The sequence below is a fragment of the Corvus kubaryi genome, unplaced genomic scaffold (assembly GCF_017639235.1).
Source record: "Corvus kubaryi isolate FWS band 111438036 unplaced genomic scaffold, C.kubaryi_AGA036_p1.0 37394, whole genome shotgun sequence".
Classification (NCBI taxonomy): Eukaryota; Metazoa; Chordata; class Aves; order Passeriformes; family Corvidae; genus Corvus; species Corvus kubaryi.
Window position 1 is genome coordinate 12,803,378 of NW_024581133.1, and position 23,508 is coordinate 12,826,885.

The following is a 23,508-nucleotide window of genomic DNA, read 5'->3' on the forward strand; positions in this document are numbered from 1 at the left end:
CTGTGGCCTGCTATGAAGAACAATGCCTCTTTACCTGTACAAGTCAAGCTCTTCAAGGAATCTTCCTGATTCCTTTCCTGATTGTTTTATAGAAATCTAAAATCTTGCCTGTTTAGGAGTTGAAACGTGTTCTCTCTCTAAGAGATAATACAGAACTCATGGAAGCTTGAACTTTGGCTTTAATGCTTGTCTCAGCAGCTGTGTTATGATGGGGTTCATTCAGGCACTACCTGCTGTTTCTGAGTTTTCTGAAGCTGAGCATACCCCCTGTTGCCTGACCTTGTCAGTCAGTGCCTGGTTGTCATTATCTTTGGAAAATGGAAGGTCTGTCCAGGTGTAACCTCATATGTGTAGGCATGCAGGAGCAGGGAGCAGGAGAGAGCTCCTGCAGTAGCCCTGCCCTGCTGCCATACATTCCAGAACAGTGCCTCCACTGTAATTTTGAAAATAGGTGGCTGCAGCTTGCTTTGTCTGTGCTTTGGAGTGTGACACATTTTTCTGGGCAGCATCAAGTGCATTGCTGTGAATTGTTTGCCATAGTGTGTGTGCTTCTAGCTTGAAAAGCCGAGAGAAGTTTCAGTACCTTTCTTTGCTTACAAGAACCCTTCAAAACGGAGTAAAATCACTGCTGGCTGTTCGAGCAGTAGAGGTGGTGCACTGCCTGTGGCATGAAGCCTTGTGCTGAGATTCCCAGACAGAAACCAAGAATGACTATTTTTAAACATCTGACACATTGAATGAACATATGAAAATTAAATGCACAGAAAATATCCAGCACATACAGTGAATTTCTAGCACGTGTTTCTACATTTAAATCCAAATGGCCATTGTGTTCTTTAGGATATGTGTGTGTGTGTGTGTGTGTGTGGTTACTTTGGGTACAGCCGTCTCCTGGAGTTCACTGTAAATGATTGCTGTTGTCCATGGAGTCGTCTTTGTAAATTCTCTTCTGGCTTAAGGGCACTAGCAAAATGCCTCTGTCTGCAGCAGGACAGCAGAAACACTGGGGTATCCTTAGCTTAGTGATTAACGGCACAAGGTTGCTCAAAATATACAGTCCTAAAACGCTGATGTTCCATTTTTATCTGCCAGTAAATGAATCTGTTGGGTGGTTTTTGTTGTTTGTTTTTAAACCATGGAAGTGCAAGTAGGAGCATCATCCTGTCTGATGCATGACAAAATTTCATTTGTATTCTGACAGATTCCAATTCATGCTGAGTCCGTACTTAGCATCAATTTAAGGCATTAGGAGGAAATTTTCTAAGGCTTGTGTATCAGTGACCCTGCAGGCAAGACTTCTTTTATGTCCAAGGGCACGTATGTGCTAGTCTGTGCTGTGGAAAGCCACCAGCAGTGTTGCAGTGCAGGAGCAGCTGCAGTTCGGTGCTGCAAGAACCCTTTTGGTCACCCCAGGAGCAGATGTCCTCAGCTCAGCCTGAGCTTACACATGAACAGTTCAGTGCTCAGGATCTCTGTGTTTTCTCCAAAGAAGCTCTGGCTTAAGGATCTTTGCAGACACAGAGCTGGTGTCCCAAAGAGCAACGAGTGGATGTGAGGCAGCAATGTGTCCTCACACCAGGGAAGGCTGACGGTGTGCTAGGCTGCATCAGCTGCAGTACAGCTGTCCCGCTGAGGGGTTTGGCTCTTTCCGTCTCTTCACCTCTTGTGAGTGCCTGAGCTCTGCTGTCCTGCCCTGGGCTCGCTGGGGCATGGAGGGTGTGTGTATCAGGATTGTGAGCCTACTGGGGGGCAGTGGAAATAGATTGGAAGCCTGGAGCACATGACTTTGGAGGAGAAACTGAGAGCCATGCTTGTTCAGATTAGAACTTGTGGGGACTGGAGACCTTAATGCTCTTTCCCCATCTAAATGGGAGGTTGCAGAGGGGACGGAGACAGATTGTCCTCAAAGCCCTGTGCTGGTTGGTTGAGAACCAACAAACACAAGTTGCAGCATAAGAAATTCCAGTTAGCTGGGAGGAACAAATTTTTCACCCACCGTGAATGTGCCAGATGTTAGAGCAGGGGCCCAGAGAGGTTGTGAAATTTCCTTTCTTGGAGGTATGGACAACTTGACAAACCCTAGCAAGCTGATTCGAGTTGGTCCTGCTGGGGTGTTGGGAAAGAAGCTTCAGGCTCCTTCCAACCTAAATCATGCTATGATGCAGTATTGTAGAATCAAGAGCTGCTTCCAATGTAGGCAGTCTCTCTTTCAGAGCAGTAACAGTTGCACTGTTCCAGATAAATACTATTATACAGTGTTGCAGGCTTTTTGGCAGACAAGGTGGAGCCAGATCAACCTGCTTGTTTCTGGAAGCCTTTTGTATGTGGGAGTAATGTTGGGTCGAGCAGTCTGTATTCTCGGCACAGAATGCAGCAGCAAGACAGTTTAGCAGAGAATTTACAGCCAATCAGTGGCTGTGTCTGGCCCATAATAAGGTTTTGTCTTGACTCACAATTGCTTTCCTCAGTCAGTGGAAAGAATCCTCTTTCAAATGCCTGGTGTTCCCTAAATATCGCACAAAGTCAAGTCAGTCTTCAGAGCATTGTGCCTTGGAGAAGCAAAGCCAAAGCCCCAGGAATGAGGTTGCCTTCCACTTTGCATGCCATGTTCCTGGACAGTGGGTAGGCAAAGTTCCATGCTGTGTGCACATCTGGTGCTTTGCAAGGCTCATTCATGGACCAGTTGCTCCTATGCTGGAGCAGTGAGACATGACTGAGTAAAGCATGTCTGTGAAGTACAAGCTTGTGAACGCAAGCCCTCTGGTCACAGTACTTTTCCTGCTTGTTTGACAGGAGATGAATCCACACTGTCTGATCCATAGATCAGACAGTTCTTTACTCTCCTCAGTGTCCTACACAAAAAGGAGCTTTCCAAAGAGAAAGGGCAGAAGAGCAGAGCAATGAAGCTCTGTGACATGAACATGGGTGGTTTGGCATCCTGACTGTTCTGACATGAGTGTGTAGCTTTGCTGCCTGAAGGGGGTGAAGGTGTTTCTCCCAGGTCAGGGCAAGGAAGTCAACGGAAGTAAACCCATGGATGGAGTTTTAGGAACTTTCCTGGTGCTCAGGTTTGGGCTATCTGCTCTGCATTTGGCACTGGAATTTAGAATGGAGAACATGGCCTCCCTGTGCTTCCAGGCATCCTGTTTTTTCCTGAGATTGCTTGTGAAGTGGCCAGTTCATTCTTCATCCTTTCACTAACCCTGCTTTTCTGTAGTTGCATGCAGTGGGTATGTGTTACTAACACCTTCCCTGCCTTTCCAGGGTCACAGTGCACCGGGCTGTTTAGCACCACTGTGCTGGGAGGCTCCTCCAGTGCCCCCAACCTCCAGGACTACGCACGCAGCCATGGCAAAAAGTTTGCCAGCAGCCTGACATACAAAGACGGTATGTGTGTTCCCTGGCAGCAGGGTGGTACTTTGTGGACATTGGTGTCTCAAGATGCGCCTGCAGCACAGACTGGCACTGCTGAAAACGGTGACAGTTGAATGTGTGTATTCACCGCGTCTACAATGATAAATTTTGCCATATCCCAAGAAATCGTGATCCTTGCTAGGACAGTGTGTTGGAGCTGGCATTGTGAGAGGAGTTTTAGGCTGATGTGTGGTATTGCTGTGGTCTGATTTTAGTCTGATGTTTTAATACTACTTGCTGTTGTGAAGGAGGATTTTTTTGGTCCAGATATTAAATAGGTTTGTCCTGGTATGGAAACACAGCAGATCACGTCATCTTGCTTACCTTGGTGATCTTGCTGATGCTAAATGAAGCTCTTTTTGGGACAGTACCCTATGGAAGGTGGAGCCATCCCAAAGGCAGAATGATATGCTTGGGTGTGGATAAAATGGGCACTAGAGCAAGGCTGAGCACGCAGCAGAGTCTGAGGTAGCTCTCAGGAAGCAAGGGCAATATGCCTGAAAGGCTTGAGATAAGTGAGTTGCTTGGATGAAGTACTGCAGAAGGACTGAAAAGTCTGGTTTCTGTGCAAAAACTGCCAGGAGGGTCAGCAAGACAATCTGGTGAAGGCATTGGGGCCATGGTTACAAACGTTGCTCTATGCCCATGGGTGCAGGTGCTGCAGCTGCACCCTGACCTGCCAGCAGCACTTGGTGCCATGTGCAGGGAGCAGCAGAGGGTTGTTATTTGCAAAGAAGTTTGGGCACAGGGACAGACTGAGCCGTCCTGGAACAGCTGGAGGGTGTAATGCATAAATGCAAGTGTCCATTGTAGTCCCAATAGGAAAGACACTCACTCAGACTGCTTAGGTACTGATTCACATACCATTTGTTGGGGCACTGATTTGAGGAGCTCCATAGACAGGGTCTGCACAGCATACTCTGACGAGGTTGGAAATCCACCTAAGGTTTCCCAGCATTTGAGTGGATAGATGTCAGATTGTCTGTCTTGGATGTCTTATCTTTTTGGTATTTTAATCAATACAGAATCTGAGTGCCTTTCTTATTGGGATCACAAGGAACACTAACACTGCTGGATTTCTAGGTGGGAAGAGGATTAAGGCAATAATCTGGGGAAGACAGGAGGTTGGTACATTTGGATTTTTGTCCAATTTTGAAGTAAGGAAAATGGCCTAGCAAATCAGGATGGAAAGACGTTGTACCAGTTCTCAGCCCTGTTGGAACCCTGTAAGTGCCATTATGTACACTGGCTGCCTGTGCTGCTTTCCTTGTGTAAGAGAAAACTGAGCTGGTTCTCACCTCAGGGCACTCGCTAGCACACAGTGGGCTGTGAATGACAGTGACAGGGAGGGTGAGGTGGGAGTGTTCTCAACCCCGCTGTACCAGTCTGAGCTGCCCCAGGCAGCAAGTACTGGCTACTCACAGGTTGCAGAATAAGCTCACGATGTTTGGCGCAAGACCAGGGTGTGAGTCACAGTGGAGCCGCTGAAAAGGCCAGCAAGGACCCTGACTGCTGTTCTTTCCTGACTCTGCAAGGAGTGGGAGCACAAGACAGCACTGATTCTCAGGGAAAAGCATCAGAGACTGCTCTGTGCCCAGCTGGGCATGGAAAAGATCTGCTCGGTCCTGGTGCTGGGCTGCCTGTCTCTGTAGGCTGTGTAGCAGGACATGCCTGCAGCTGGCTACAGGCATTTGAGCTCATGGACTCCTGCTGCATAAGCCTAAATTCACTGACAAGGTCTCTGTGTGCTGAGATGCAGTTGTACCCTCGAGTACCTAAAATGCAGACTTGGTTGACTAGCATGTGTCCAACACAGCTCAGAATTATAAATCTTGATGTTATACCTCTGTTTTCATGTTCCTTGGCATGCCCTGGCACCCTGTGCTGTCAGCACCGTGCTGCAATAAGGGCAGCTGGGGGGAAGGAGTCAGGGGCTTGGGAAAACAAGCAGGCAGAAGGACATTTAGCTTCTGGGGAAGGTAGTTTGGAATGTGAAATGAGCCCATGTTTCTGCTTAAATGAGTACTATTGAAATGCTGAGCAATGGAATTTAAACCAAACATCACTACAGTGGTTGCAGTCAGTGGCACTGCAGCTACAGCAGACTCTTGGAGAACAACCTTTTTCACACTCCTTAAACTAATAACTGCTGTTGAAAAGCAGCATATTTTTGCATGTACTCTTCAATAGTTTTTCATGGCTGTGATGCTTCAAGGTGCAGTGTGTGGCATATAGCACTTCAGCAATGTTAACTTGCCTTGTTCCAGGGAAGTTTCAAGGGCCCTTATTTCTGAAGTCTTTTTGCTTGGAGCTGGAGGAGGGCTAAGGAACACTTCAGCAGAAAGTTTTCTCAACCTCAAGCTGAGGGAAAGTCCATGGATGGTTGTGATTTCAAGTTGGCTTACCTGAAACCAGGGATCCAGTAAACTGGGTCAGTGCCATTTCAGTTGATGTGCCCTCAGGGCAGGGGGAGGTGTGGGTGGGATGGAGATGGTCACCAACTGACTGCAGCTCCAGGGCCTAGACACTTCTAAGGGATGTAGGGAAGATTGTCGTGCTGCTTGTTGAGTTTAAAGAAAGAAAAACAATTTTTAGGGCTGGTACACTAGTGGAGGAAATTTCAATGAGAGATGGTTTAGATACATTATTTGGCCAAGCCACTGCATGTAGCTATAGGAGCACATTGGGGGTGTGGAGCGTGCATTGGTGCACTGATGAGAGGAATAGGTGTACAGACTCTGTGGGCTAGGGAGAATGGATGCATGAAACATGAAAGAGAAATAAAAGAGTTTTCTACTATTTCCTGAAAGATCCCAAATAGCAGCAAAAGGTATGATTGGCTGGAATCTCACATAAGATCCCACATATAGATGGTCTGATCCAGGCCATTGTTTTTCATGATAGCTGAGGAATTTCCAGTGTGTGGGAAAAAAAGTTTCCAGCTTTTTTTTTTTTTTTTTGGTGTGTGTGTGTGTGCATATGGAGCTTAATCTATGTCCTTTAAAGCCTATCTGTTTGCACCCCATGAGATGCACAGTGTCTGTCCTTGCACTGTCTTTCGGATGTGTGATTTGTATGGGAGAGCTTGGCCTGGCCTGGGGCATGGCCAGGAGAAGCCTGAGGACCACTCTGACAGGCGTATCCTTGCCCTGTACTGAAATGTTTTGAGCAAAGAACTGTAGAGGCATGTCTTCATGGGTCTTTTGCTTCTTCCCTACTCAGGTGATTTACCTTAAAATTCATAAATAGCTCTGTAGAGCTTGCATTAAGAGGTTGTTTTGAGCTGTACCTGTGCTGGAACTCTGTAGTCCCTCTGCAGAACAGTGTTTGTTTTCCTTGGGCAGAGGTGTATCCTGAGAACAATCTTCCTGTGGTGCTGCTACTTGCTGGGCCGTGTGCTCTGGTGGCTGCGAGCATGGCCTGGCTGCATTCTGCACTGGACTGAGCCTGGTGTGGTGGGAAGGTGTGAGCTGCTGACTGGGAGTGATGGAGAGTGTGGCTGAGTGTGTAGTGTCGGGGAGACCCTGGCAGGGCGGTGCAAGGGCTGGGGAGATGCAGAATGGTTCAGTCAGACCCACAGGCAGAGTGTCGGGTGCTACAGCAGTGCCCGTGGGAGCAGCCGTTGTGGGGGTCAGGAAGGTGAACCTGAAAGGGTAACCAAGTGTATGAAGGTCGGGGGATCCTTTGAAGCAGGCTGTTAACTGAGATGATCTGTTTTTATTTCCTCAGAGCTCTTGTCTATGCCAGCCGTAAAACGATTTTCTGTGTCGTTTGCAAAGCATCCGACTAATGGTATGTTTGCTTTCTTGATTTGATGTTCCTTCACACTTCTAACCCTATGCTCACGTTCAGTTTCCTTTGCACATGTTCTCCTCTCAGCCTTCTTGTGGTTTTTTTGTGTTTGTGTATCTGGTGTCCAAACATGCTTCACCTTCCTCCATTGTCTCCTTTTGACTAATGTGCTCACACATACCCTGTTACTGCTCAGTGGTGCCTCTGCTTTCCCCTGAGGTGTTTTTGTCCCAGGTGAAAAGGTAAAAGCCATGGCTCTGTGAGTGCGCTGCTAAAGCAGCCTTTAACTCCACTGTGGCATTAAGGCCTTCTGTCATGCTCCCTTTTGGGAGGGTGGGGATCAGGGGGAGAATACCACTGGATTGGGGGCTGATACCCATTCCATATCATAAAGCATCAGCAGCTTAGGTCCTCAGTTTCTACACTGCAGATTTGCAGAATGAAAACAAGAATAGCCCTAGGACAGCTGTGTGTCACCTAGGAGGGCCTAGTGTACGGTAGGAAAGAAGGAAGTGCACATGGTGTTTCATGTCAGGAGTACTGGTAGCCTTATGGCCTCCTGTTGTCAAACCTGTCTGTTAGGCTGGTCCTCTGGTTCCTCCAAGCGTGGTGACGTTGGCACAGGTAGGCTCACCTTTTCTGCAGATGTTACCCTGTGAGTTGTGTCTCTCCAGAGCTCTCGCTCGTCTGCTGTTGGTGGACGGTGCTGGCTTGGGGGGGAGGGGATGGGCATTGTGCTACCTGGGGTGGCATCCCCTGCTTCACCTCATCCTGCCTGTAGCTCTGGAAAGGCTTGGTGACAGATAACTGACAGAGCTTCTGCTAATTCACTATCTCTGCTCCATGTTGCTACTAACCTGACAACCAAAGTGTGAGTCTGTGAGGTTATAGGCCACTAGCTCTGTTGTAGCAGGTGCCTTGAACCAGTGTTTACTCTCCAACTCTTGCACAGATACTTTTAAAAAGGTTTCACAGTACCCCTCCTCTTGCATGGCTCCTGCTGCTGAGACAAGTTGGAACCAAAGGAGATCACTGAACACTACCAAATATTTCTGCCTTACGTGATCAAGGCAACTTGCGAATATGAAGACGTCCTGCTTGGTGTAATCTGGAAGATGAATGGAATTCAGAAGACTGTTCTGAAAATCAAAGTTTTAGGACAGATGAAATGGAAAAGGGCAGCTCACTGTGGCTTTACTGTTTCAAATAACTAGAGGGAACCTATTCTCTGTGTTTGCTTGGTTTTGCTTTTCTCAGAGTGGCCAGCTGCTTGGTTTGTCTGTATGTCTGGACACCATCTGAGCTCACATGGTCTATGTCAGCAGGGTGTGTTGTTCTATCTTGCCTGCAAAGGTTGTACCAAGTTCCAGCCTTTCCTAAGACATGCTGTAAAGCAGTTGCCCCTGCTCCAGATATGACAGGGTGAAACTGGGCATCATGTTTCTCCCAAAAGTCCGATCAATATTTCTAATGGCAAAGTGCTTCTTAATCAAGAAAACAAAGACAGGGGTCCAGCAGGTGAGAGTTCAAAAGTCAGGGATATTTGGTCTAGGATTGGCACTGCTTTGAGCAGGAGGGATGTTTACCCCATGAACCACTTACAAAAAATTGAATGCAAAAACTGTTCCCAGCTCTGAGTGCATTTTGTTTCTGGAGAGCTGCCTCTGTGTGGTGAAATGGAATAGGTGAACCAGGGTAGTGGTCAAGCACAGCATCAGGCCAGATGCCCTGGTCACGCAGGTCTTGGGTGACATGAGTCCTGAGGCTGTGTATAGGGAGAATATATGCCTGTATGCTGGTGTCTTGTCTGCCATGCAAGGATATCACAGAAGATTGCACGGGGCTGTTGTCAAAGAGAGGGAAGGTCAGTGCTTCTGTGCTCGCTCTGTTCTTCTGCACTCTCATCACTCGGCTCTCAGTCAGACCCTGCTGTCCCTCAGGTCCCTTGCACAGCCTCTGCTTGTTTGATGCTGGGCCATTTGCTCTCTTTACGTGCTGATGTGCCTGGCTGTGCTTGGATGCAGGACTAGAATACACTGTTGGCAGTCTGGATTTCTCGTCTCTGCTGTGGGAGGGCGAGTCTGGCCCTGAGCCTGATCTTTCTTATCTAGCCAAACCTGAACTGCATTGGACTTGGAATGTGTCCTAAAATTTATTCACTTTTCAGACTTTCACTTGCAAAGATGAACCCTCGCTGCTCAGGTACTGCCCTATGCTGGAGCTGGGCAGTGCCTGGGCTGGGTGGGAGTCTGGTCTGCCCTGGTGTCACTGCGGGGACGTAACCCTTAAGGGCATTCCTGACCTGCTCGCTGTGGGAGGGATTTGGCTTAGTGTGTGGTGTGGGTCCTTCTCACCCAGCGGCCCTGGTGCTGGCAGCTCCATCCCCACATCTCCACAGTTTCTCTGTCCCCAGCTGTACCTGCCCCTCTCCTCTCACTCTCTATGGCCGCTTTCCTCCAGATGTGTTGGAGCACCAGCACGTTGCCCAGTTGCTACGCCGTTTTTCCTCTGACTGTGCCACGAGCCGGACCATCTCCTTGGATGCCACCCTAGCCCATCACCTGCATCACTGCTCCTACCACCTGCGCCTCTTCAGGAGCTGGCTGATCTCAGGGCAGGATGACTTGGAGTGTCTTTACGGTACTGCACGCTGCAGCTGCCTCTGTCCCGTGCTCTTGTAGCTGAGCAGGGACCACTGTCTGCTTGAGAGTGCAAAGTATGCTTTGCTTCTAAAAAAAGGAAGTGTTTCCGTCACCAAATCCCCAAGGTCTCTGGGCTGCTGCTGCAGCAAGCTGTGGGGGCTGTTGTACCAGCAGTTTTGGAGCCTTAGGCCACCTGGAGCCTGTGCTCCCCATGCGGCTGTAACTGCTCTTTCCATCTTTGGCAATTGTTTGTTGCCTCTTTCCTTTAGCCAGGGTAAGCCTTTAAGATCCCTTCAGGGTAGGGCCTGAGCTCCTATCAATGGGGTGTCCTGCTGGCAGGATGCCCTGTGCAGGTCTTGGTGAGCTGCTACAGGGTGTCCCCTTAGCAGTGGAGGAACCACAGTGAGTAGTGAGAGTATGGGAAGAAGAGGTTAAGGAGGTGCTGCAGCTGGTCACAAGCTGAGTGAACTTGCTGTGGAAATTTTGAGGAAGTGAGTGCTTGTGGGTGTGTTGTATCTAGAGAGACTGAGTTAAGACAGGGTAGAGCTGAGCTTGTGTGTGGCTGCACTGCATGGCATCTGTCCTGCCTGATAGGGCCTCTCAGCGTGTCCTGTCTCTGGTGGGAAGAGGTAGGCGAGTTCAGCATTGAATCCAGATGTTATAAATCAAGGCTTGCTGCTGTTTCTCTGGTGTTTTTCAGCCTCTGCCACGGACAGGAGGTCTGGTGCATGGAAGCCTTGGTGCTTCGCACACAGGCGGAAAGATTGCTGCTCCCTGAACGAGGCAGCGAGCTGGGGCTGGCTGCTGAGGTTTACCTGCACCATAGAAGCTGCTCGAGCATGTGGCTTGCTGAGCTGTGTGGTGTGATGCATGGACCCCCTTTTCCATTCTGACCCACAGGTGGAAGGGGCACAGACAGTACAGCCTTCTGTGCAGTGAAGCAGCAGGACCGAGCATTTTCAGAGCCTGGAAGATGAGAATTTTTCTTACATGGTCTGTTTTTCCTTGACAAGGCCCTTTCTGTCAGGCAGGCAATTTGGAGACAGCAGTTGCTTTTCACATGTAATTAGGACAATTCCTTGGTCTCCTTGCAACAAATGCTAAAGAGGAGCAGAATTGCTTCAAGGGAAGAGATGCTGGATCACAGCAGACTGCTCCAGAGCCAGGGCTGAGCTTTCCCTGCTGCAGGTGTTGGCCTTGTGCATGAGCTCAGGTGGGGAGAGAAAATGAGCTCAGTGCATTGGACAGCAGCAGGCTGCTGGGAGGTGTATCCTGCCCTAACACAGCTGAACACAGGAGTTAGGTACTCCTTACCTAACTCCTTACCAGTGCAGCAGCCCTCCTGGCTGGAAATCAAATCCCCGCCATCGAGTTCATGCTGTTTTCCCAGTCCATCAGCAAGCCCACAGTTCACTGACGTGTTTGGGATTCCTGCTGAGGCTCTTCTCAGAGCAGATGTAGTTGACAGCCCAGGTTTCTTCCTTGTGAAAACTGCATTCTTCTGCCTTCTCTTGGCTTTCCACTGCACTTCTATCCACACAAAGGAAACATGAATTAGAAGATAGCATCAGTGAGTCAAAAGTATGCAGTTGGCATCCTTAGTTGGAAAGATCAACAGTGCAGCCCTGAAGGAATGTCTGGGAACCTGTGTGGTCATAGCTGGGAAAAAGAATAGTGTGAAGTAAGTTCATGTTGGTAATGATTCACACTGGTACTGAAGCCAAAGGTCAGCTGTGGAGAAACAGAGAGCGAGCGGCCCTGTGATGGTGAGCAGGAAAGTAGTAGGTGATGTCCAGTGTAAATAAATTTAAATGACAAAGGGAAACAGCCCCAAACTCTTATATATAGTGGGCTCTGATCTGACCATCACCACTTGGGACAATGTGGAAAAGGTAGAAAAAAATTAGAAATCTGGGAAGGATGTTTGTAATAGTGGTCTGAGTGGCCTGAGGGGAGTGGTGGGGATCCACAGTTCTGTGTAGTTCCAGGAGTGAGAAGGTTTCTAATGGAGTGAGCTGAGACACTTTGGACAGAAGTGGTCTTTTTTCCAAGCTCCGTACCACAGTACCTGGGGATGCTGGGAGCTTAACTGAGTTCAAGGGGAGACGAGAATATGGAGGAGACACACGATGTCCAGAGCAATTCTGGGCTGTGGATCCCTGATGTTTGGGGCACATGACTAGGCAGTCACATGTGCTCTCTAGACTTGTAACCCTTCATATACAATATACATGTGGCATGTTGGAGTTTGTCCAAAAAAATAGGAGTGGACTGATCCTGCATCTCAGAGAGGAGCCTGGTGAGTGCTTTTGTTTGTGCTGAGACTGGACATGTGCTTCTTCACTCCAGAAGAGCTGGCATACAGACCTCTGGCACACAGACCTTCCTCTGTGGGCTACTGTTGGATGTTGGTACAAAATGGAAGGAATTCTGTCCAGTTTCTTGTGCCATTGTCTGCATCACAGACTCCTGCCCTTCAGGCCCCAGGAGAGAGTTTGGGGGAGCATCAGCAGTAGCTGCACAGTCAGCACAGGGTGACTGTCAGTCTGGGACGGTTCCTGTGGCTTGCTCCCACATTTTATTTTTCTTGCCCCTTCCCAAAGGTGTTGGTTCTTTGTTAACTGTGTGTGGTGCAGCAGTGGTTGGAGCCTTCACTGGAGACACGTAGGGATTGTGATCCGTAGTGGTAGCTGCTGCCTTGGCTGTGCTGTGGTGGAATGAAGCCTCTGTTGGCCTCTCCCCAGCAGCTCAGCAGGTCTAGGGAGGTATGCAGGGAAGTGGGGTCCCATGCACAAATGAGAGGGATACCTTGAACACAGTACTCCTACACCTTGAAAGAGGAAACTTTGGCCATTTTACTCTGCTTGCTTGAGAGTGGTGCAGAGCCACAGTGCTGAGCAGAGTTGAATGAGCAGGCACCTGGCACTGTAGGGATACAGGTATATAATTTCACAACAGTGTGACTGTGTGTCAGTGTCTAATGTTTCTTTTAATGCTGGACCTTTGATTTCCTCATCTTACTAGAGGGGAGCCCAAGCACTCAGATCCCCATTGGTGCCCCCAGTGTATCTTGTAACAACATTGCTTTGCCCTATCTTATATTTAAACTTATTTTTTTCTTTGGAGACTCCAATACCTAAGCCAACTTTGGCCCTTCTCAAACCAGATTCTGTTGTGAAATTACATTAGCCTCATACTGGGCTGCTCCACAACCATCTCCCATGACTGTTTTAAGCTTTGCCCTCACCCTTTTCCTTTAGCTCTGTCTCCCAGGAGGCCTCTGAGAAAATAAAGAACGTACATTCTTCCTTACTCAGCACTTCCAGTCTCAGGACTTCTCAGCAACGGACAGAAGAATGTGTTCTTTTTCCTGTGTCTTACATTTCTTCATCCTAGCCAAGGATTTGTTATCCTTCCTGTCTTGAATTATGTTTGTAGGCCCTTTGTGGCATAGGTAACCTTGTGAACTCTCTGGAGGATTCTTTATCCCCAGCAGCTGTTACTTACTGTAGTGAACACCTTTGCTGGCCCATGCTCCTTGCCTCTTGCAGAACTGGGTTAGGTGGGGGTATTGGAGCAGAGCCTGTCCTGGAGGTGACTGGAACAACTGTCTGCACTTCACAAACAGGTGCTCTAGGGCTTTTCCTGAGGTGCTGCCAAGCTGCAGGGGTCAGTATTATCCTGTCAGTGTGCTGGGCAGGCATCCCACCACAGATTGCATCAAGAGCTCTCTTACTTTTTGCATTTCAGAGTATTTTTCCTTCTCTGTAGAAACAAACCCAGTTCCTTTCCGGAGTCTTTTTGAGGTCTTTGGAGGAGACTGGGGGGTCACAGAATGGGAAGCTGAACCTTGAGGAGTTGAGAGGCCTTTAAACTTGAGAGGTGCAGAGCAGGAGGCAGCCTCCTTCCATATACCCAGGGACTCATCTGTTTCTTCCTTGCTCCTCAGACAGTTCAGGTTGGCTTGGTTCCACAAGGCATTTCCAGGAAGCTGGGATGAAGAGGAAGATACTTTGCTATGACACTCTGCTGGCTTGAGCAGCAAAGGATTTATTCTGAATGGTTGTGATGCAGCTTAGCTCTGAGCAAGTGTCTGTTACGTGCTGAGATGCCTATTTCTGCTCATTCTGGGTTTGCTGGCAGTGAAGTCTAGTTAAGGGGACAAATAATTCAAATCATTACCCAGCCCTTCCTTTGGGCACAGCCTGTCAGGGGTGCACAGGGGGGCTGCTGTGACAGGGAGGTTCTGTGGCTCCTTGTGGCTGCTGCAGTGTGTACTCCCTGCTGTGGGGAGAGGGGGCTGTGCCAGGCAGGGTGTCACCAGCGGTGGGACCTCTTTGATGGAAATTCTGTTGGCACCACTTCGATTCTGTTTGGCTTCCATAAGTGGGGGCACTGTGCCAAGCTCTCCGTCATGGCTATGTATTTTAAGTGTCCCAGGCTCAGCAGCAAAAATGGCAGCTGCCAGATACTTTTCCTCCTCTCCCCTCCATGTGTACCCAGGTGCTTGCTTTCAGATCTGTTTTTGCATGGGATTGCTTCGTGGTGATTTTCTTGGGCTAGAAGAGATGACCTGAGGCCTGAGTGTGCCTGTTGTTTGATTCCCAGAGTGCCCAGCTCCTTCAGCCATGAGTGCTCCTGCATGGATTTATCCTGCTGTTTCCTCTATTCATTTTCTGATTGGGTCTCTTTCCAGGTTTTGAAGGCTGTTCCATGGTTCCCACCATTTATCCCCTGGAGACCCTGCACAACTCCCTCTCTTTGCGGCAGGTCAACGAGTTCCTGACAGCTGTGTGCAGGAGTTGCAGCGAATCACACGTCCAGTCCACCGCAGGTACCGGTCAGGTGGGCTTGTCTCTGACGAGGCAAGGAGCACTCCTGGTCTTTTACATTCTCGGGACAGATCAGCCTGACAGGACTGGAGATAAGTACAGTCCCTGAAGCCTGTCCCAGAGTGTTCTAGCCCAGGACCCTGAGCCATGGGACCCTGCTCAGAGCCATCCTAGGCCATTCACTTGACAAGTAATCAGTCAGGTCTGACTGTAGCTGATGAGTACGGTGATGTGGATACAAACTCCAGCTTCAGAAATCTTAGCCTCAGGTTGCCTGGAGCTGATGGGCAGGCATGGCTCTGAATTGGCACTGGTCTTCAGCTCTTCCCAGAGCGCCTGCTCATGACTGCTGGGCTACGAGCCATTCCTTTATGTCTGTTGGAATATTACTGATCTGTGTATTTTTTTTCTTGAAGCTTTGTTTGATTCAATGATTGGCCGCCAGATACCAGGAGACCCCTTTATGTCCCAGCGAATCCTGTCATCATCCGCCCTGCCGTTGCGCCAGCGTTCAGATAAGCCTCCTTGGTGTGAGTGTGCTCCCTTCTCAGTCGGGGGCGAATGTGGTGGGGAGGGAGGGAAGTTTGTGAAGTCAGCAAGGTCAGGAAACCAGTCTGGCTGAAAACAGTTGTTTAATTCTCCTCCTTTATTGGATTAGATACAATCTAGATCTGTCCTCTAGTTTTGCTCATTGTGCAATATAAGGCAAGAATAAGCGTTAGTAGACAATCAGTATTTCTTTCTCTAGTGTTGACTCTCACTCAACACTCAGGGATTGTGTGTGTCAGGAACCAGGAGGAGCAAACTGAAGCTTGGATTGTTACATAATAGTAAGGGAATGAAAGAAATTGGTTTTCATGTTGAAGCCAAACATCATACTCCACATTTTGCACTGTGACAACAGAATCCGCTCTTGGCTGTATGCCAACATAGCACTGGATTACAGGATGGAATTGTGCTCTGTGTGCTTGGGTTTTCATCAGCTGAACTGCCAAAAATGCCCAAGACCAGCTGCAAGCCCCTGACAGGTCACATGGCACGTAGACAGCTCTCACCTCTCGGTTGTAGAACTGCACTGTAGACTGTGACAGTTCAGGTGGGGAAATACCAGCTACATGCTTTAAGATTTTTACTCTTCTTTGCAGACAGCAGTGGCCCCTCCAGTACCGTCTCCAGTGCAGGCCCGTCCTCCCCAACTTCTGTGGACAACTGTGCTCGTTTCAGCTTCACTGAGAAACTTTCCATCAGCCCCCCAAAAAGTGAAGAGCAACTCACTAGCCGGTCCCCTGAGCCGGAAGAGAGTCAGCCTCCAGGCAGAGGGCTTGACATGGAGGGGGGCATGTCTGGGCTGTCAGTAGCAGAGCCAAGTGCCCCAGAGACCCTGATCTGGAATAAGGGCCCAGAGCCAGGCAGGATCCTGGAGCTGTGCAAGAAGGAGCTGGCAGGGGAGGATGCTAACCCTGAAGAGGAGAGCATGGGGGAGCTGGATGAAGAACAATCATCTGGGGAAATGTTAGAGCCAAGTAACACAGGAAACCCAAAGTGTGGTGAAGGGTTTGACCTGAGGTTGGTTGGGGAGAGAGCAAAGCCAGGTGAGGGGTATATCAGGGTAGTGACTGGCGTGGATCAGTCTGGGCTGTCCGAGGAGATCCTGGTGTCCTGTGAAGAGGAGCTGCTGGGAGAGGTGTTGGACCCAGAGCATACAGACAAGGAGCTGCTGGGGGACACTGCTCTGTCAGACCAGCTTCTCTCTGGTCACATGTGCCAGGTGCAGCCACTGCCTCCTGAGAAAAATATGGAGGAACTGCAGCTACTGTGTCAGAAGGATCAGCAAAATTAGTGGCTCACTGGACAGCACACTGCAAGCACTTCTAGCCTGAACGCAGCCCAACTTCCTGCATGGCACCTCACACAGCTGGCAGTCTGTAGCAAAGAAGAAGCCACGTCCCAGGGCCACAGGACTCTGTGGTGTGGAAGAGACTGCTTTGTTCCTCCACAAGCCAGCTCTTTGCCATTCAGCAAGAATGTTTGCCTTGTTAAATGAACAACAATGCAGTCTTGGTACTGGCATGGCACCTCCATGGAGGGGGGACATGGTGCTGCACTGGTGTCTCAAGGGCTTTGTGCTCACTGGGACAGCAGCATTAGAGGAGTGGTACAGCCAAGGCTTTTAGGGTGGTAAGTCCAAAGGGGACGGATGCTCCCTTGTGACTTTTTGTCCCACAGCCTTCAGAGAAAGGCATTCTGGGCCCAAATTAATCAGATCCATCACAACCACCAACCTCCTCTCTGTTCCTTCCTTGATTCCCACTGCTGGCCACCAAAATCAGGTCCAGAGAGTTCATGGCAGGAAGACTAGCAGAAGCAGAAAGTATTCTGAATGAGTGTGGAAAAGAAGGGTAGTGAGGGCATCAGGTTTGACTGCCACTTGCAAGGAAACATCCCTTTGGCATGGCCTTGGATGTTTCCCTGCTGGGCTGGGGCAGGCAGGAGCCTGGGGATCCAGCCTGAGAGAGGTGTGCAGGGAGAACACACAGTTTTTTTTTTTCTCGTCCCCAAGGGTCAGGCAGGGTACAGCTCTGAAGTCTTGGTGACAGGGAGTAAAAGAAACTGCTATTTTAACAATTCAGGACTATTAGAAACCAATAAGGAGAAATCTTTATTATATATAAAATGAAAAGTATTTAATGCATATTTATGTAAATGCCTTGTGAGCACAAGCCTGAGGGCAAGATTGATACGGGTGTCCCTGCCGCATCCTGAGTGCCGGCCAGGGCTGTGCTTCCTACTCCTCTTGTATTTATGGACAAGTCTGCGTGTCCGTCTGTAGCTAGGATCTGTGTTTCTGTGAAGCTGTGCCCAAAGATCTCTATGCTGTGTTGTGATGATGTGTGTTCACAGTAAATCTATGCTGTGGGTCCAGTGTCTCTCTGTCTCTGATGCTGACTTGGCAGCAGTGTGTATGTGCCAGAGCTTGCACGTGCCTGGAACAGTAAGCCCTGCTCACGCTCTGTTGTCCTGCAAGAGCAACTGTGGCTGGAGTCAGACCTGGAGTAAGTGTACAGGCTCAAGGCCAGGAAAAACCCTCTTTTTTTTTTCCTGCATGGGAGAAATGGTCATACTGGGGGAGAGCTCCTGGCTTCCCAGGTGCGAGGGTGGTTTGTGGTAGAATGAAGACCCTGGGATGGTGTGTTCAGCTCCTTTCACTTGGTCCACACCTTCCCGTCACTTCAAGCACATCCTGGGTGTCATGTCCTTCTCCTCATGCCCAATAATCCAGAGCTGCCAGTTTGGGCATGTAAGAAAGGTCACATTTGCTTGCACTGGAAATGGAGCAGTCATGCAGCTGCCCAGAGTGCAGCACTGGGTGGGGGGCACCCCAGCCCCCCTCCAGTCAGGCTGTACCTGCCCTGCGCTCTGCTCTCCCTGCATTACAGATCTGCACAAACAGAGACCTTGGCCGTGGGGTTGCAGCCAGCCTGGCCCCAGCACTGGCTGAAGGACCACAGGTGACTGAGCAGCATGAGATTTCCCCTCGGGCACTGCTCATGGCCCTTGCCCTGAACCCTCGCACGGCCACTGGCCTGTGGCACCTGCTGCTGCCAGCACTGCTCCGGTAGCCAGGTCCCTGCTGAGCACCAGCCACATCTCCTGCCCAGACCTGCGTGTTTCTGTCAGGGGACAGTGCCTGGGCAGGGTTGCCATGATGGACCCAAGAGCACCTGCTGCAGGGTGTCATTGCCAAGAGGGGCATGGAGCAGGGCCCTGTGGGGTGGGGGAGTGGCTCTCAGGTGCTGACCCCCACAGAGCCTGATGCTTTCTCTGCACACCTTTGGGAAACGCATTGCAGTCGTGGGACCTTGGTTAGCTGGAGTATGGCCAGAGACAATGCTCATTTACCTGAAAAGTAGCTGTGTGTGGAAATAGTTCCTGGTTTATGGTAACTGTGGTTCCTCCCATCAGCACCAGGCTTGGCAGCTGCCCTGAGCTCTCCATCAGGCACTGCACAAGCTGGGGTGTGCTCTGTGGCAACAATGGCCTCTCTCCTGAGGACTGTAGCACAGAACCTGCTTTCTTTTCCCTGGCATCCACCTGTGCTGTTGTTTCCTTCTGACGACAGGCAGGCAGGAACAGAACTAACTGGGCATCAGCCTCTCCTGACTCTGTTCCAGCACAGGCAGAGCAGCAGCTGTCCCAGTTTTCTGATGAGTAGCTGAAAGAGCTGAAAGAGAGTTCCCTTGTTGGAGGTCATGTTGGAGTTCTGCAGAGGTGCAAAAGCCCAACTGCTGCAATGGGGTCAGGCAGCATGGAGTCCCTGCTGTGCTTGGGCCCAGGTCCCAAGCCAGCAGGTGTGCTGCCTGCCACAGGGCCAGAGACCCTTCCAGCTCAGAGTGCCAGCAGCGCTGGGCAGAGTTGCCATTCCCAAGAAGTGCAGGGAGAGGCAGAGGGCTGCAATGGAATACATGATTTGGGGACTGTGAGTAGTGATGCTGTTGCATGACAGACAGGCCACGCCAGGCTCCTCACTGGGTTATCAGGAGCTGCTTTCCCCCCTACAGCCCTTAGCCAGCTGTGCAAGAGCCCCAGCTGTTCCCCAGGAGGGACCCACTAGTCACCCTGCTGGGGCCAGGGGTGGGGGTTGGCTGTCCCAGGCAGGCTCTGTGGCCTTATGTGCATGTCCCTTTCCTGAGGGAAGGTTTAGCAGCTGCTGGTGAAGGTGGGGTGTTGGTGGCAAAGCTGGGGCTCGCCTAAGCTGGGAGGCATGGGAGGGTGGCATGGCAGCCATGTCCATGTGCTCCTGGCTACAGTGTGGGCTCACTGAAAGAACAGTTTGAAACCACTGGAGATGTTCTCGTTCGCAGTTAATGTGGCTTTATTATTAATGTGTTGGGCTCCTCTCTTGACAGCAGTTAGTTACAGAGTGTTTCACGTGGAAATGGGCAAAAGGACAGAACTCAAGGAACTAAATTCAAATAGAAATGTGATGCTGAAGAAAAGAATAAGGGCTCTGTTCTTAAAACATTTAGCATAGAAGAAGCTAGGAGCACAAGATGCCATTTCAATACAGTTAAGACGTTCACTTTTTTAATTATAGGTTTAAAATAGTATTTTTTACCTATTACATACAGGAAGATTACGCGTTGTTGCCCACATGCAGAAACAAGCAAAAGCAGAGTTTAACTGTTTCTCTCTATAGTGTTGTATTACCTCTGGCTCTGGGTGGGTCCTGCTGGCTCCTGTGGCCTGAGCAGGGTCAGACTCTACAATAATCAGCTTTTTCATAAGTCTTTTTCCCCGTAGTTTTTTTAAGATGGAAGGGAGTGGAGGGGAGAGGGAGATAGGGAGTGAGAGAAGCTCAAGGCAGAACAGACTGTGACAAAAGACTGAAAAAAAATGTGGAGCCTTGAGGACAGGGAAGCAAATTGGTGTAGGATAAAGGTAGCCAAGCAGCAGAGCTGCAGAGGGCAGGAGCAGAGCGCAGAGGGCAGCGTTCCTCCTGGAATCCGCCAGTGGCCACACTCCTGCCTGGAGGATGCAGGCACCTCACAAAGCCTCACTATTACTGCTGCTTAGTCAGAATTGCTTCAAGTTTAAAATTGAGAAAACATTCATGTGTGGGTCTATCTAAAGTTAGTGCATTAGCTTTTACATCTAGCTACGCAGAGGGATCCCGGGAACCAGAGAGGGCCACGCTTGTGCCTCTGGTGTCTGGCATCCTGCAGCTGCCACCATGGTGGGTGAGCCAGGGTCTCCCCAAAGCACTGGAGGCAAAGCCCCCCAGCATTCCGGGGAGGGGTAGGGGCAGCTGTTTTAGTGCCTGCAATTGCCAGAACCAACATTCATGAATGCTGACCCCATCGGGGTACAGAGAATGACATTTTTTATGCTGGCAGACACAGTGTGATTCCATGGTTAAAATGAACACAGCACAGGGCAGGGATTTGCTAAAGCCCTGAGTAAGCTCACATGCTCCTAACAAGGGCCATATCTAAAGGGCTGGCTGTGCCTTGGGGAGGCTGCTGGCCTCAGGCCTTGTCCTACAGCTGCTGGGTTTTAGACTCAGCCTTCAGAGACGTTTTTGCTGCCCGCAAGTTCTCTGTGGTCTTTTCATATTGTTTAAATTGCAGCATGTTAATATTTTTACTGAGAAACCTCTGAACTGACACTAAAAGCACATGGTATCATGTTACATGTATAAATTAAAGTATTAACACAAAAAGCAGCTTAACATTAAAAAAAATAAATATATAAATTAAAATGCAAAATAAACCATTTCCCTAGAAACTCCATTTTAGTGCTAGGAGCAGGTTTCTAAGCAGCATTTTCTTCATGTCACCTGCCAGAAAACCAGCACTGAGACTGAAGTGTCCCAGGCAAGTGCAACACAGGGTCCGAGGATGCTCATGGTGGAGTCAGCCCTCCGCTCATGGCCAAGCACAGTGGGTGTCACAGCAGATGGAAATACTTTGTGCTGTCAACCATTGCAGCACAGCTTTCCATCCCATTCCTTCTTCCCCAGAGCACAGCCTGCTGCCTCTCTTTGTCTTACAAAAATCTGTCTTTGTGGTAAGACCCTCTGCCAGTTCTCTTGGACGTGGCAAAGGCTCATGGATGCTGCAGGCTTAGTGCACCTGAACACCCACACTCATGCTGGGAGAATGGGTCTCCCACGCTGAAACAGATCTGTGTGCCAAGGAGGTTCTGGGTGGCTGTTCAGTAGCCACAATGCACTCATGGCACACAACTGTGTTTCTGCCAGGACATCCAGAGAGCAAGGACAGATGCCCACAGTGATGCGTAGGCCAGGGAACAAGCTGCAAGGTGGCACCACGTGGATGAGCAGCACCTCACCTGCACTGTCACCACACCCCTGCCACAGTGTGGAGGAACTGAGAATGACTACACTTGCTAGACTACTTTTTCCCGAGTATTTTGGGAAGGGCTTTCTCTTTCCTCACACCACAAGCTCTATTCCCCACATCCTGGACACTTGGGGGGACAACAGAAAGCTTGAACACAACTGTAAGGCTTGGACCTCGGCACACAGGCAGCAAGGAGATGGCTGCTGCGTGCAGACCTGGCACACCGCAGCGACACTAGCCGGGCACCAGCCTCCCCCAGCATGGCCTGTGTGCTCCTCAGCTGCCTCACCACAGTCCTCCAGAGCCTTTGGTTTAGGGACAGGGAGGTTTCTTGTACATTTTGGGCCAACAGTGGCCAAGGTTTGTTCAGCCCTTCTGCTGTTGAGGGGGCTGTAGTTGTGCGTTTGGATGCTCTTTTTGTGTAACTGTTCAGGCCACAGCCTCTCTGTGCTTCCTCCTGCCACACAGTTGGTGTGCAGGAGTCACTTGGCTGCTGTGTGTGCGAAGCTCAAGTTAGCAGGTTAGGAATGTGCTGAACCCTCCCCTCCCACTGCCATGTCCTTCATCCCAGCTCCCTGAGCACAACAAACAGGTGCTGCAGGATGCCACAGGCAAACCACTTGGGACAGAAATCTGCCAAGCTGGCATGTGGTGGTCGTGCCTAGTTGGAGCACAGGTCCCCTTGCTCAGAACATCTCCTGTATGCTCAGGAGGGGAGATGGAAGAATGACCTTGACTGTCACATTACAGAGGGTTTTGTCTTCCCTCATCTCCCTGGTGCAACTTCTTTGCAAGTTAGATTTCGCCTCTGCCCCCTGCCTCCCATGCACTCTCTGCATGCAGCAGCAGCACTTCAGCCCTCACCAGAAAGGTGAGGTTCATGGTGCTACAGGTTAAATGGCAAGGCAGCCAGGAAGAGAGTAGAACAAGCTCTCACAGCAGCAAGGCAGCCAAGATAGTCTACAGAAACTGTACAGGCAGCAGAATAAAGCAGGGAAGGTGAAAGTGCCCCTGGCCTGCAACTGCTCTTGCACAAACTCTTAGCTCAGTCCAGAAAATTACAGAGCCCTGCACTTCTTCCTCATGGCATCCAGTGCTGAGCAAGATGGATACCCGATTGCCTGACAAATGGGAACCATGTAGAGGACTAAACCAGAGAAGAACTGGACTGTGATTAGATGGTGTCTCTCATGTTGCATCGGTGATTGAAGAGTCAATGGATGAACACAAAGTGTGGGAGATTTAGAATTCAATCTTACAGGCTGGAAAAGATTCGTCCTGCATCACAACAGTGCTGCTGCTTGCCAGTACCATGATGTTTAGCTCCTGCTGTTTCTCATGGGTCTGTTGATACCATTCTCGTGTTACCTCAGTATCGTGTGTTGGGATCAATGTCACCTGGGAAAAGAAAGCAGCAGGGATGATTGAGAACAACTGCAGTGACAAACAATGCCCATAGGAGCTGAGGCTAAAATTTCTTGTTAATTTTGGAACACTGTGCCCTTGGTACTGCTTGTTCTATTTAATGTCTTTCAGATGTCAGGTTCTGAGGCAGAGCTTTATTTTATACAGTACCAGCTCAATGGGGCTCTGCACTGGCTGCAAACTGGCAGCACTGACACCATAATGATGAGAATGGCTGCAGTGCAGGGGAGAACATCGTGCTTTGGAGCTCCAGAAACAGCCTCAGAAAGATCCTTCAGTGTGAAAAGGAACAATGCTGGCAGTGTCACTGTTAATGGACACTGTGCCCATTGACCCAGTGTGCAACTCAGGGACCTGGAAATATGAGGCTGCTTCTTCTGGAAGAACATATACACCTTTGTGTACATGCATTCAGGAGTGCCCACCTGGGGTGTCCTGCAAGCCCGGCCAAGCAAGAACTGTGTTATAGAACATTGTTGTTTAAGAGCTCTGTTAGTAAGTTGCTGTCAGAAAAATCTTCAGCAAGCCAGGCTAGCAACA

The 23,508-nt window shown here is 49.7% G+C and overlaps 2 protein-coding genes across 11 annotated transcripts in view; one reads left to right on the plus strand and one right to left on the minus strand.

The window, feature by feature from the left end:
* The window catches only part of PPIP5K1 (diphosphoinositol pentakisphosphate kinase 1), a 44,379-nt gene extending 26,774 nt beyond the window's left edge, over positions 1–17,605 (plus strand). For 2 of the 9 annotated variants that reach the window (XM_042039132.1, XM_042039131.1), the window contains 7 exons: positions 3,265–3,387; positions 7,144–7,206; positions 7,789–7,830; positions 9,667–9,846; positions 14,545–14,682; positions 15,097–15,210; positions 15,826–17,605. In XM_042039132.1, the coding sequence (XP_041895066.1) occupies positions 3,265–3,387; positions 7,144–7,206; positions 7,789–7,830; positions 9,667–9,846; positions 14,545–14,682; positions 15,097–15,210; positions 15,826–16,520 (1,355 nt within the window). In that variant the 3' untranslated portion in view covers positions 16,521–17,605. The remainder of the gene's footprint in view (positions 1–3,264; positions 3,388–7,143; positions 7,207–7,788; positions 7,831–9,666; positions 9,847–14,544; positions 14,683–15,096; positions 15,211–15,825) is intronic. The other 7 variants (XM_042039139.1, XM_042039134.1, XM_042039130.1 and 4 more) reach the window with 6 other exon arrangements.
* A 1,930-nt stretch (positions 17,606–19,535) lies between these two features.
* Positions 19,536–23,508, minus strand: part of MAP1A (microtubule associated protein 1A) — a 56,647-nt gene continuing 52,674 nt past the window's right edge. For both annotated transcript variants that reach the window (XM_042039128.1, XM_042039129.1), the window contains one exon: positions 19,536–22,941. In XM_042039128.1, the coding sequence (XP_041895062.1) occupies positions 22,786–22,941 (156 nt within the window). In that variant the 3' untranslated portion in view covers positions 19,536–22,785. The remainder of the gene's footprint in view (positions 22,942–23,508) is intronic.